Source organism: Thermobia domestica, chromosome 4 (assembly GCF_964235325.1).
Source record: "Thermobia domestica chromosome 4, izTheDome1.hap1.1, whole genome shotgun sequence".
Lineage (NCBI taxonomy): Eukaryota > Metazoa > Arthropoda > Insecta > Zygentoma > Lepismatidae > Thermobia > Thermobia domestica.
Genome location: NC_137457.1, coordinates 14,211,168 through 14,224,893, shown reverse-complemented (window position 1 = coordinate 14,224,893; position 13,726 = coordinate 14,211,168). Strand labels below are relative to the sequence as shown.

The 13,726-nt window shown below is 36.5% G+C and overlaps 1 protein-coding gene across 3 annotated transcripts in view; it reads right to left on the bottom strand.

The window, feature by feature from the left end:
* LOC145683733 (uncharacterized) overlaps positions 1 to 13,726 on the bottom strand; it is a 114,896-nt gene that overhangs the window by 23,930 nt on the left and 77,240 nt on the right. For all 3 annotated transcript variants that reach the window (XM_081755253.1, XM_081755254.1, XM_081755255.1), the window contains one exon: positions 2,591 to 2,617. In XM_081755253.1, the coding sequence (XP_081611379.1) occupies positions 2,591 to 2,617 (27 nt within the window). The remainder of the gene's footprint in view (positions 1 to 2,590; positions 2,618 to 13,726) is intronic.

Here is a 13,726-nt window from a genome sequence, read left to right as displayed (position 1 = left end):
TTATTATGTCTGATATAAATTGTCTGATGAAGACAAGGATAAATTGCCGAAACTGATATTCTTTGGTCAGATTTTAGTTTCAAGGCAAAGACGTTCTAAGGCTAGAACCCACAGCATTAACTATAAACGTTATTATGATATTTATGTATATTCAAAATCATTATTACATAATTGAATGTGAGACTTAAATAAACAATTTTTCGACATAAAATCCTTTAAAGAAATTTTTATTTCAATTCATTTTAACTTTGTTTCTATTTGTCCCAAAGACGTCAAATGATGAGCATAGTATTTGACAATAAGGTACTTTGAATATGTATTTTCCCGTACGTGTCATGTCTGTTATTGGTGTTGTAGAATAATAGGACAATGGTACACATGCGTACTGTTGAAGACACCTCCAAAACCTAGTTGTGTTTCTACATTTATAATGCTGTATTGTTGTTAGTTTTCAGCAGTGGATAAAGCGCGTTCTATAGTATGTTCATTTTAATACGTATATTTCAAATATGTAATATGTTAATTTTATATTTGAAATATATAATAACGTTATGTACTGCTATCTTTATATTGGGTTTGTAACAATGTAAATCAGGTTGTATTACTGTGTGTGTCAATCAATATTCCCTTGTCGATATATGTACCATGTTTTAGCATTTTGTATCAATTAGTTCGAAAATTACAATGAATTTTGAAGATAAATAGTATACCCTAGGTATATATACACAGCATTGTTAGGGTCATCAAGTCTAGGAGGCTTAGGTGGGCAGGTCATGTAGCCAGAATGGAAGAAAGTAGAAACGCTTTCAAAATCTTTACTGGAAGACCAATCAAAAAACGACCGTTAGGAAGACGTAGGCGCAGATGGGAGGACAATAGTAAGATGGATCTCACAGAGACTGGAATACAAAGTAGAAACTGGATGCAGTTAGCTAAGGATATAAGTCAGTGGAGTCAGTCATATATATGTCGTCGTTCAACTAGTGCGATATACTACCATAAATTTAAAGAACTGAAACATTCTGACGAGTAACAAGACAAGCCATGACTAGAACGTAACTGGTACACTATCTGAGCTTTGTGTAATATAAACTAATGTCTTTTAAATTGCTTTTCCTTCATAATTTGCTAGATGGTGCTTATTTAGGTGCATCTGGAAAACTTCAATTGGGATACGAAACAAGAGAAACATTGAGATACATGCACAGACTGTTGTAGGTACATGCAAAATGAGCTGACCTCTTTAAAGTTGCCGTTCGTTCACATTTTTTTTTCGATGGCGTTTATCCGTTCTTCTAATACAGTCGAATTTTAATATTCGGCAGAAATCAGTATTTGTTCGAACTTTGTATATGAATCTAATTTTAGTACCTTTTTTTAACTTTTAGTTTAGAATGTGATATTTTTGCAAATACATGCGTTTCTTAGTAATTTATTCGTGCGCTATTGAACGACAATTAGCACAACTATTAGGCCTCTGTAAAAAAAAATCGACTTTAAATGTTGATGGAAACATTTGGAATTTATGCGTTTGGTCTACTTTGAATTTCAGTTACAAGAAGTGTGTTTTAATTTCATTGAGTAGATCCAAGTTGAATTGTAATAGTTCCTGAGCACACACCATTGAGCACCATTGCTTCTTCCAATATCGCAAGAATAGTTGAATACAATTCTAAGATAAGTGTAATGATGCTGACGTTGGAAATTAGTTTCTAAGATAATTATTCTGATTATTAAATTTAATTTGTAGGAAACTTTGTGTAACTTCTTGCGCGATATGTTAAGATTTTAGTAAGATTTTTTAGATGTTAATAAATATATTGTATAGGCATGATTCAAGAAGAGAATTGTTTTATATGAAGGTAAGTTTCTTCGCGGGATTTGAAGCTTGCTACTTCTTAACATTTGAGTCAGTTGCTAACAGAAAGTCCCCAGATTTTGTTGGTTGGAGTTTAGCGTACCCTCCAGAACCTAGACTATGCGAGGTGCTGACCTTGAGTTTAAGGTGCAACCTGAACATCTATAAAATATTTAAACTCTTCAATTCTTTCTAACCGGTAATTGAACCCAGGATCCTGTGTACAAATATAATTCATCCCTTTAGGGAATTGTAAGCTATAAAGGCGAAGAAGAAATATAACAATGTGGTTGTGGAAAATTTGTTCGTGTAACTAAAATTACTGAAAAACAATAGAACTCTCAAAACGCACCAGAAACATCCTACACGTGACAACCCCATACAGTCCAAAATTGAAACAGGAAAAATGCTCATCAGAATTGAGTGACAATTTACAGAGTCACTAAACCCTTTATCCTAAGAAAATGACAAAAATATCATTTATAAGTAATTTAAGCTCTTCGAATATTATTTTCGGACACAAAAAGAAAGACATTCAGTTAACATTATTTAACACTTATATTACTTATGTAGCTCTAAATCACGTTTTGTTCACTTTTCTGTTACAAATGTTCATCGTCCCTGCACAGACATGTTAATATAAAATGAAAATTTATTATACCATTTTTGAAATATGTATGAAATTAAGTGAAGTTACGGTAGCAAATTTTTGTAACAGGAATTAGTACTCACCTTCGGGAGCTCCAGAATATTCTGTTTCTGAAACATGCAATTTTCAAAATTAGATACCTTAAGCTAAGGTGTGATTTTGGTACATAACTCAAATGATTGATTTTAAATATTGACAAATATATAGTTAGCTCCTTTTTTCCTTTGTAAGTGGACTCTTATTGGGTTTGAGTGTATTTCCTTTGATCCCAACCATTTTATGGCAAGGTATTTTTTATTTGATATTGTAATATCCCATGTGAAGTTGTTTACAAACAAATCCACGCATCAAGTGTTTATAAACACCACCACGTGCTTCATCAAGAGGAACTTCCACCAGGGGGACCTGCAATCACCTGCAGACGACATTTAGCCCGTCCCACGGAGCAGAAGACGAAATTGAAGCAGCAGCGCCACCGCCACCCAAGGGACGCTATAAATTGGACAGAAGAACCCAGCTCAGTACCAGTTTTCTGGTGACCCTCCTCTAGTCTGCTACGGGACACTTGGAGTAACCTAACCTCAGGCCTCTAGTCTGCTACGGGACTACGCCTATCCTATCTCCTGGCTTAGCCTGCTACGGGGCTCTGTCTGGGAATCCCAACCTCAGCCGCTTAGCCTGCTACGGGGCTCTGTTGGCAACTTAACCTGCCTCTGCTTGCTACGGAGCATTGGTTCCTTAACTCCACTCCTCTTAGCCTGCTACGGGGCTCTGTTGGAGATCCTGTCTGCGACCTTATGGTCAAAGACTACCTTTTACTTACCTTTTCAAATAGAGATCAGATTCTATAGTATTTTGTACAAATACTTTATTGTGGATTTTATAATAAAACTGGTCGTGGGAGTCGATTCCGGACGCTCTTTTTATTAACAGCTCTACCTCTTCCTTATATATGAGACAAAAATACACAAAGTCTTACAATATAGACGAGTTATTTTGGTACATATCTCAAATGATTGATTTAAAATATTGACAAGTATATAAATTGCTTCTTTTTCCTTTTGTAAGTGAATTCTTATGTGTTTTAAGTGTATTTCCTTTGATCCCCACTATTTTATAAGATAAATTTTTCTTTGATATAAAAGAGTTTCAAGAATGAAGGAAATAATTGTTGAGCGCATAAATACTGGGTTTAGAACATTGTTTGTCAGTATCGATTGTGGATTACTTTACTTATTGACTCCTTGTACTGCGGAAAGTTCTAATATTGCACTGAGAGTAAACCATTGCCCCTACGTTCTAAGTTTCAAATATTTCTATTTGTCGTATATTGATATGTCACTGTTAGAAGACTAACCGATCTGTGATGAATCGAAGTTAAGTTTTTGCCTTCCAACATAGAGGCGACATGTGATGAGTTCCAATAGTTTAAGTCATTGGAAATATTTTTTGGCTTTGTACCTGAAAGAAACACTACAAGCAAAGTCTGATCTAGATCAGCACGCATAGACGCCATTCTTACTTGTCACTTGACCATTAAAGGTGCATTTGTTGTGATATGAATCTTACGGGGAAAATATTCACTCCCATACCGCCTTTGAGCTAAAAGGGAAGAATAATAACACTCCATATTCTGAACTTATGTAAATACTACTATATTTATTTATGACAAAGTTAATTACGGTGTTGGCTGTTTCTAAAACTAATGTACAGTATTTTAGTATCTTATCGCTACAATTGACAAGAATGTTCCAGAACATCAGTGCTTTTATTTCTGCTAAATGTGTGCTCTATGATAATTGCCGGAAGGTTAAATTAACTACATTTACATTTAAAAATATTTAGACATCATCTATTTTGGGACATTCTATATAAATAGAAGATGTGACTACTATATATAAATTACTGTATATAATGTGAGTAGTGGTTGACGTACTTCTACACAGCAGAGGACTTGCCGCCGCTGTGTATATTTTATTACGTGTCTCTGTGATCTTTTGCGCTGGCGCCATTACTGTCTGACCGTAGTGCGAGTTCCCTTTATACTTTTACCGCCTGCTTTATATATTTTATTACGTATGTGATTTTTTGCTGTAGCCATTATTGTTGGAATTAATTACGACTTCCTTTTATACTTTTACAGCTTGTTTTGTATAGCTTATTACGTATGTGTGATTTTTCCGCTGGCGCCATTACTGTCTGACCGTAGTGCGAGTTCCCTTTATACTTTTACCGCTCGCTTTGTATATTTTATTACGTATGTGTGATTTTTCCGCTGGCGCCCTTACTGTTTGGTTATGCTTTGACTTCCCTTTATACTTTTACCGCTTGCTTTTTATATTTTATTACGTATGTGTAACCTTTGCGCTGGCGCCATTACTGTTGCGAGTTTTGCACACCCGATTTGTATATTTGCTGCTTGGTAGCCGTGGACGTTAATGGTATTTTTCGGCACGCTTTGTATATATATTTATTATTGTGACTTAAGTAAGAAGAGAAAGTTTACGCACCTTTGATGACACGGCCGCTATTTTGTTGGCTATTTCCTGGTTGTTTGTTGTTGCAGTTGTATATAATTTATGTCCATATCGCAGTGTTGTTTGTAATGAGAATAATTACACTGATTTTTCCATAAATAGGTAAATTTTTCTTTTAGGGATGTTTTGTAGTGTTGCAGCGAAAACTAATTAGATTGTTGTTGACTTTAGTTTAGCGTTTCTTTTAGCAGTGAGGTTATATGAGACGTGGACATACTGATTAACGTGGAATCCGAACCACATGAGCTTCCGCCGGGAATAGAACCCGGGCTGACCACGCCAAAGTTGCGTACGTTAACCGATTAGCCAGGGAGGAGCTCTACAGTGATTAGACTACGTATAGTTACCTATAATATAATTTTTACGTAATGAGACCAAGCCCTAATTATGAATTATACTTTAATTTTTACTAGATTAATTATGAATTTACCTTGAACATTCTTTTATTTATATAATTGGAAATGATCAATATTAATTAACCTATAATACTTATTATATGTATATACTTACGTATGAAGAATTGAGCGTTGCCGATTGTGGTTTTGATGGACGGATTTGTTTTTCCAATATGGCGGCGTTGCGTGATTATTGAACAGAGGTTCCTCCATAGTAGGACTCTGAAATGCGAATGCGCGCGTTTTGCTTGCATTGTCGTATAGATTGATGGTAATTAAAATTGTGAAGAATTTGGCTGGGCGAAGTTGCATAGTTTAACATATTATTGCATTATGTGATTAATTTATATTATTTTTTGTTTTAGCATGTACTTAATTATTATAAAATTGAAATAATAATAATAGATAACGAGACATTTTGATAAAGAAAGCGGAACCCCACAGTACTACGATATGTACAACTGTGCTACCATCTATTGGCAATAATTACAACTTTATTTAACAGCCACGTTATATGGGAGACTGATACAGAATGAAGGGGGAGACTTAAGGTGAATTACATGAGATTTAGATGTACAAGAAAGAGAAGAGAATAAAATAAATAGAGAAAGCTATTATTGTTTATTGAATTGAAGCACCATTTAAGCGTAATATATTAGTTTGTAATGAGGTTATTAAATTAGGTTTAACTGGATACGTATGCACTTTGTAGGGTTGTTTATTATTTATTTAGGATTTTTATTTAATAATATGGTTTGTAGAAGTATATTGAATTGCTATAAAATAGAACAAACTTATATTTTATTTGTATAGATGTATTTAAGATTATATTCGGGTGCAGTTTTAGTATTGGTTTGCGTTAACGTAGTGAATGTGCGGAACGGCACACGATGGATTTGGAATGGGTGGAGTATTACAATTTACACGTTGCTTGGGAATTGTTTAGTATTGGTTTGCATTGATGAATGTTGCACATATTGAGGAAATGCTGAAGATTGTATTTATGCTAATTGGCACTACGATTTCCATTTGAAAGAATTAAATAAATAATAGCTTGAAAATATTTTAAATTGGATTACGGTATGGAGCATAATATTTAAGTATATTGTATTTACTGCGAACTAGAGTATTTATGTAGCTGCTATTATAGAATTAACAAGTACCAGAGATAATTATATTGTTTTTATTTACCATGTATTGAATTATAAGAATATATATTCCTTATAATATTTGATAACAGTTGGGAAGCTTTATATGGTGATTGATTTTTTACGTGTGGAACTGATTTAATTTGAAGCAACAGCAAATACATTTGACAGATAATTGACGTATTTGCAACTATTGAAATGGGTATAAAATGCTTTATGTATGTAAAAATATTTAATATTTTTTGTTTGTAAAGTATGAGGCAATTTTAACTGCTAATGTATAACATTACAGATAGGGTTTTAAGCTATTTTAGAATGAGCTTAGGAGATAACAAAATTATTATGGAATGAGACTAGCATGATGCATAGGGAAGATGACATGTGGAATGTTTGGGAAAGTTTTATTATTTTAGGAAATAATATATTAATGAATACAACGGGTAATATTTTTAAGAGAAACCCATATTTTAGTATTGGTGTACTATTGAAAGCATGAATCAACAATTTTGAAGGCATAAGACATAGGCAAAGACTTGTATTTACTGGTGTTATTGTTTTACGTTTACCGGAGAGGATGTTGCTCCCATTATGTTAAAACAGTTTTGAATAGATTTGAATTATTGGAATATAGTATTTTTTATACTTAGGGACTTATTTATAAATACAACTTACGAAATTAGAATATTATCGATTGAATTATTTACAATGTATATAATTATTTATATTTTAATGTTATTGACTAGTTATTTAAAATTTAGACGAATTGTACTTTTAGTGCTGGAATGGTATATTTATATTGGTATAGATCATGTACTAATATGGAACACATTGATTAGCATACAACTCTGCAGATTATATATTTGCGTAGACGAAATTATGAAAACTGTTGATTTTTAGTATTCAACGCACTTACACGAAAATAATTGTACAATTAGAAATTGTTGAAAGTTTTGAATGGGCAATTATGTATATGCGTGGTGTAGTACAAGTATTTGGAATATACGTATTGTATTGTGTTATCAACTATTGATACAAATAGGCTGAAGGATTTACGTAGTATTTGCGTTTGCGACAATATAAAATGTTATGAGAATGACATGATACCACGTGATTGTCAGACTTGCATTATATAGTAATTAGATTTATGTTTTATTAAGATATAGAGGTACATATTACGCATTAATATAGACACAGATTGATTTATTTTATTTTAGGCATGAAAGAGAAACTCCATATATTGGCGTTGACTGTGGAAAAACAGAGACGTGTGTACATTACAATTTTCCATTAGTATCTGAAAAGTTACACAGAATATAAACCTTCATCCAGCCTATGAGGTGGATGCTCTTTGACTTGGCTATGGAGGCGAGGCAATTCATGTTTTTTTTTTTTTTTTTTTTTTTTTTTTTTTTTTTTTTACTGTTTTCCGCAGACGATAACGTCGTCTCTTCGGGAGGGACTTAAATTTAATTTCAGTAATAAGTGGAACACATGTATGGGCTATGAGGTTTTCTAACAACAATAATAAAGAAGCTCACTTTATTCATACATATAGGTGAATTATTATTGTTGTTGTAATCATGGCAGGAGACACAATGATAAATACACAGAGCCTAAGTAACATCAAAATGAGACTGCAATAATCATAAGTTTGAAAATAGCAATGAAAACAAACGAGGAAGGAATATTATGAAATCTGAGTGGTCGTAATGTTATGATGATGAGATGAAGTGCATGGACGCCACAGTTCACAGGGCAATGTTAGTAGTCACAAATGAGGTTATCTTCTGTGTTGGGGCTACTCAACACTGATGAGCGACATGGGGAAGCCCTTGTTAGAATGAGAGTCACTGTGCAAGCGATGGATAAACGTGATGATTGAATTCTGGTGGATGATATGATTGAAAGAAATGTTGATCCGGATGCTCTGGATGTTTCTGACTATAGATTGTAAGTAGATGCTGTAAAGGCGTATAAGCATACTTAGGAGGAGTGGAAAGACTGGCATCAATGTGTATGGTTTCTAGGAGGGTGTGATGCTGAGTTGTCCATTTTTTATCTATGTACCTAGAGCGGAGGTCTTCAAGATGTCGAGTGATATGCGGAAAGGTCAGCTTATCGTACAAAAGGCGAGTAGGGCTAGGCAAGGTGATGCGGTAGGCTAGACGTAACACATGACGTTCGATGATAAGAAGCCGGTTATAAAATTCATCTCCAGCGCTAACCCAGGCAGTGTGGCCATGTGTGAGACACGGACGGAAAAACGCTTTATACGTTTTTAACAATGTGTCAGCATGTAAGCCCCACGTGGTACCGACCAGACGCTTCAATAGATTTAAACGGTTTTGGGCCTTCTCTTTGATTGAAAGAAGGTGTGGTTTCCAGGTTAATTTAGCATCAAAGATCACTCCCAGATATTTAGCGGTAGTACTTGCATGGATGGGTACACCCTGGACTTGAATATTAAGCAGAGATGGATTACGTCTCACTCGACTACGCCTCTTATGCGGAAGGATGACTAACGCCTGTGTTTTGTCACAGTTTAAGTTTAATTGCCACCGACTACACCAGTTGCTGAAAGCATCAATGGCTCTTTGTAAATGGGTATTGATTTGATGCATAGTTTGACAGCAAGCGAGCAGCGCTGTATCATCCGCAAAGGTGAAAGTGTAAATCGGTTCTGGCATAACAGGTAGGTCACTAACAAATAGAATATATAATAAAGGTGATAAAGCTGAACCTTGTGGGACGCCAGTGCAAGGAAAGATTGGAAAGGAGAGACTGTTATTTATTGAAATATATGCAAGACGGTTGGTGAGAAAGTGATACACTATCCGAAGATAGGCCGCAGGAAGACGAAAAAAATGTAATTTATAGATAAGACCATTGTGCCACACTCGGTCAAACGCCTTTTCTAGGTCGAAGAGAAGTAAGCAGGAAGGTGCTGTTTTATTATAATGATTCGTGAGAATAGTAACTAGACGTAAGAGATTATCGAGGAGGCTGTGATTAGGTCGAAAACCGGCTTGGTGTGTAGGCAAAAGATCATAGGTTGACAAGTGGTGATGAAGTCTGCGAACGATTATTCGTTCAAATATTTTGCCTAACGTTGACGTCAGTTGAATTGGCCTGTATGATGCTGGGTCTGACTTTTCTTTATGTGGCTTAAGAAACATGAGTACTTTGGAAACCTTCCAATCGGGTGGGTAATAGCCGGTGCGGAGAACGAAAGTATACAGCGACGCCAAAATGTGGAATAAAAGAGCTGGACCTTCCTTAATGTGACGGTAAGTGATACGATCGAAGCCAGGCGCAGTGTTCTTTTTGTGGCGTAGGACCTCGGTAATGTCTAGTGGAGTTATAGGTGCAGTCAAAGGATTCTGATCGTCCAGAGTATGATCCATATTGATTCTTAGGTACCCATTATGAGGGTTGCTGTACTTCGCAACACGTTGATAGAGATTGGACCTGTCTCGAAGCGGGACTTCTGGTGTAAAGGTGGTTTGAAGAATCCGGGCAAAAGCATTAGCTTTCTCTGTATCTGTGGTCAAGGCAGTATTGTTCTCCACTAGCGGATAGTGAGGTGCACTGGTTTTCCCAATAAGACGGTTGAAATGTTTCCAGTAACGTGTTGGATGACTTTCTGTGGCTAAAGTGTTGACAGTTCTGATCCAGTTACGTTTCTTATACGCTCGGATGTAATTTTGCACCATTCGAAGATATTGGCGATGGAGGCGTAGGGTGACAGCATCACGAGTGCGTAGGTATTCCTTGTATGCAGTCCGGGCTAAGGAAATGAATGAGAGGTACTGAGGGGGTAATTTAGGCCTGTAGAGATTTCTGGTGGTAACAGGAATGAAGAGTGCACTGGCGGTTTGAATGCTCGTAGTGAGTTTGCTTAGCGTAGCGTCAAATGATGTGATATCGTTTGGAAGTGGAACACCAGCTAGCGTATCCGTTAAGTCCCTCCGGTACTCTATCCAATTAGCTCGGTCAAAATTTGGCTGGGTACAAAGAGCTTCCGGTTGTGGTTTCTTGGCGGTAGGAAACTGTAAGTCTACTTTGATAGGATCATGGTCACTACCTATTGAATCAAGAACAGTGATCTCGAGATACGGCATGATACTAGACGACGCAATTACCACATCTGGAGTGGTATTTGAAGATGGACGGGTTGCTCTAGGTATAGCGCAAATTTCGCTATTCGTATGCGAGTGGATAAAATTAGAAAATGCACGTTTCTCAGCATCACTTCTGCTGTGGTAGTTGATATCAGCCATGATAATATAATAGCGGAAGGTAGTATCCAGATAAGTGAAGAAGCAAGTTGGTATGCGAACATGGGGACGAATATATATGGTAGCTACAGTAATTGGTCTGGCTTTAAAGTAAATAGTAACAATATTGTGTTCCGGAAGACGTTCGGAAAAGTTGTAAGTAATGATTCGACTTGGTAGTTTATGTTGGATCCCTATAGCCGTTCCGCCGTTTGCTCGTTGCCCTGGAGGGCCATCGTGGCGGGTGAAATCATAACCTGGAAAATAGACAGAGTGCTTCGGTGTCAGGAAAGTCTCATTCAATAGAAAACTATGTATCTGATGTTCACGTAGAAGAGCAGTGAGAAGATCTTTCCTGGTACATAACGACTGGATATTTAGGTAGAGTAACGTTATAAGAAGACTCCTATCCATGGTGAAAAACTATTAAACTTGGGTTGTGACGGGATTGATTTGAAAATGGACGGTCTGACCGGAATAAGTCGCCTTGACATCGAGGTGATATAACACTTTGGTCGCATGAATGACTTGAGCGACTATGTGGGCTCGCAAGAACGGATGGATATTTTGAAGCGTGAGACTGAAAAAGCGAATCATATCTTCAACAGTAACTGGTTCACGTAGAGAATTATGTGGGGGCACTGGAGCATCGGGAGTGCGTAAAGGCACAACTAGTTCCGGTTTCGTAGGCTCTGCTGGAGGTTTGGCTTTGCACTTATAGCTGTAAGTAGGGTGCTTTTCGTTACAGGTATTACATTGTGGCGGTGCTGTTCCATTCGGACAATCTTTAGTGAGGTGAGTTTGCCCACAGTAGCCGCACTTAGAATTGTTAGGACAGTTAGCTGTCAGATGTTGATTGTACACTTGGCACTTTTCACAACGGATCGGGAGTGGCGGAGGTGTACGAGAAGGCTCTACCCTATGACGGCGTTTGAAAATAAAGGCTCCATTCTGTAGCAAGTGATCAATGGCCTGTTGTTCGCTGGTCAGAACTCGAACTAAGTAGGTAGCGCCTGTGTTGTTGCGGATTCGAATGCATTTCTTAATGCTAACCCCTTCAGCTGTAAGCTCCTCTTCGACCTCAGTGTCTGTTATCTCGGGATCGACACCCTTGATTACCACAGATAATAATGGTGGTTTCCTTGGTGGTGGAGGTTGGGCCTGACGTTTTGGTTGCAAAACGGAAATGTTTGCGTTTTTACCAAAAATTTCGAATGAGGCCTTGTTACGTACATGGCGATGAAAATCTGGATTAGTTGATTTCAGTATGACGCCATTGTTCGTGAAGCGAATTTCGGCTATTTCCAGGCGTGGAACGTATTTGACAAGTTGTTGGAAAATATGTTTCGAGTTCTTGAATTTGGTGTCAAAATTAGTTAGAAGAAAATTGTAGATCGGAGTAGTCGAAGGCTGAGGAGGAGCGGTTGGTTTACTAACAGATGGTTGCGTGTCCATAATCAGATCCTGTTCGTCATCGGCAAGATTGGCTGTCTCTGGAGCAGACCCAGAACGGGGGCGCTTGTCAACAGTTTGATCCGAGTTGTCAGATTCCCGCCTAGTGCGCCTACGCTGATCCCTAGGCTGGGGGACCACGGGTGGTAGCCTGTGCATCGGGCCAACGGCCCTACAGAAGTGATGGAGGCGTATACAAAGGTACAGATGATGATCGGATCCCGGTAGCAAGAAATGAGATGAGATGATATGATATGATAACAAAAATACAGGTTTTAACCCTCCAAAAGGCGTATAATCCTTTTGTCGACCCTGTAAAAAGCGTACTTGCACCGATCTCAGAAATACGTGTTGCAATACTTCTTCATCGGAAGGTGCAATAACTGCTTCAAGACAGGTTAGGCTTAACCCAAAGTAAGTATGGCAATTCATGCTTAGAGCAGTTAAAATATGGGATTATATATGGGAACTTATATGCGAAAATTTGGTAGACAGAACATTTTTTTGTCATTTATTTAAAAAACTATTGTATAGTTACAAGAGAATTTTGAATCGATTTTAATTTATTTAGGAACTACCATATACAATATTATAATTATTTACGGTGAATGCAGTAGCAACACATGATTGCATGAAAATATGTGGAGCCATCTATTGTATAAATTGGAAAACACAATTATGACTGTACTCGATAGAGGCACACGATGATGAATTACACACTTGTAACATTTCTGATAACTACATAAAATGTTATGAGAACGAGATGATACCACACGAATGTCAGACCTGCATTATATACTAACTAGATTTGTTTTATTAAGATATAGGTGTACATATTATGCGTTAATACAGACACACAATGAATTATTTTATTTGTGCATGAAAGAGAGATACCACATATATGCGTTGACTGTGGAAATGCAGAAGCATGTGAACATTGCAACCTAGCATTGTTATGTGAACTAATACACAAAATATAAACTTTAATGTAGTTTATTGTAATATTTATCAAGAGTTTCATTCCCATCCAATGGATGGTAGGACCGTAGAAGGCAATACCTTTTTTTTTTGTGGCCAGAATTCTAGTTTATATTTATGACACTTAAAATATGAGAGTATATATATGAGAACGTATATGCGAAAAAATTTGTAGACAGAACTTTTTTACTTATTTAAGAATGCTGTGTAGTTACAATAGAGAATTTTGAACCCGATTTTTAATTTATTTAGGAACTACCATATACAATATTATAATTATTTACGGTGAATGCGGTAGCAATAACAGATTGCGTGAAAATATGTGGAGCCATCTATTGCATAATATGGAAAACACGATTATGGGTGTATTTGATAGAACTACCCGGTGATGAATTACACACTTGTAATATGTGTGATAACTACATAAAATGT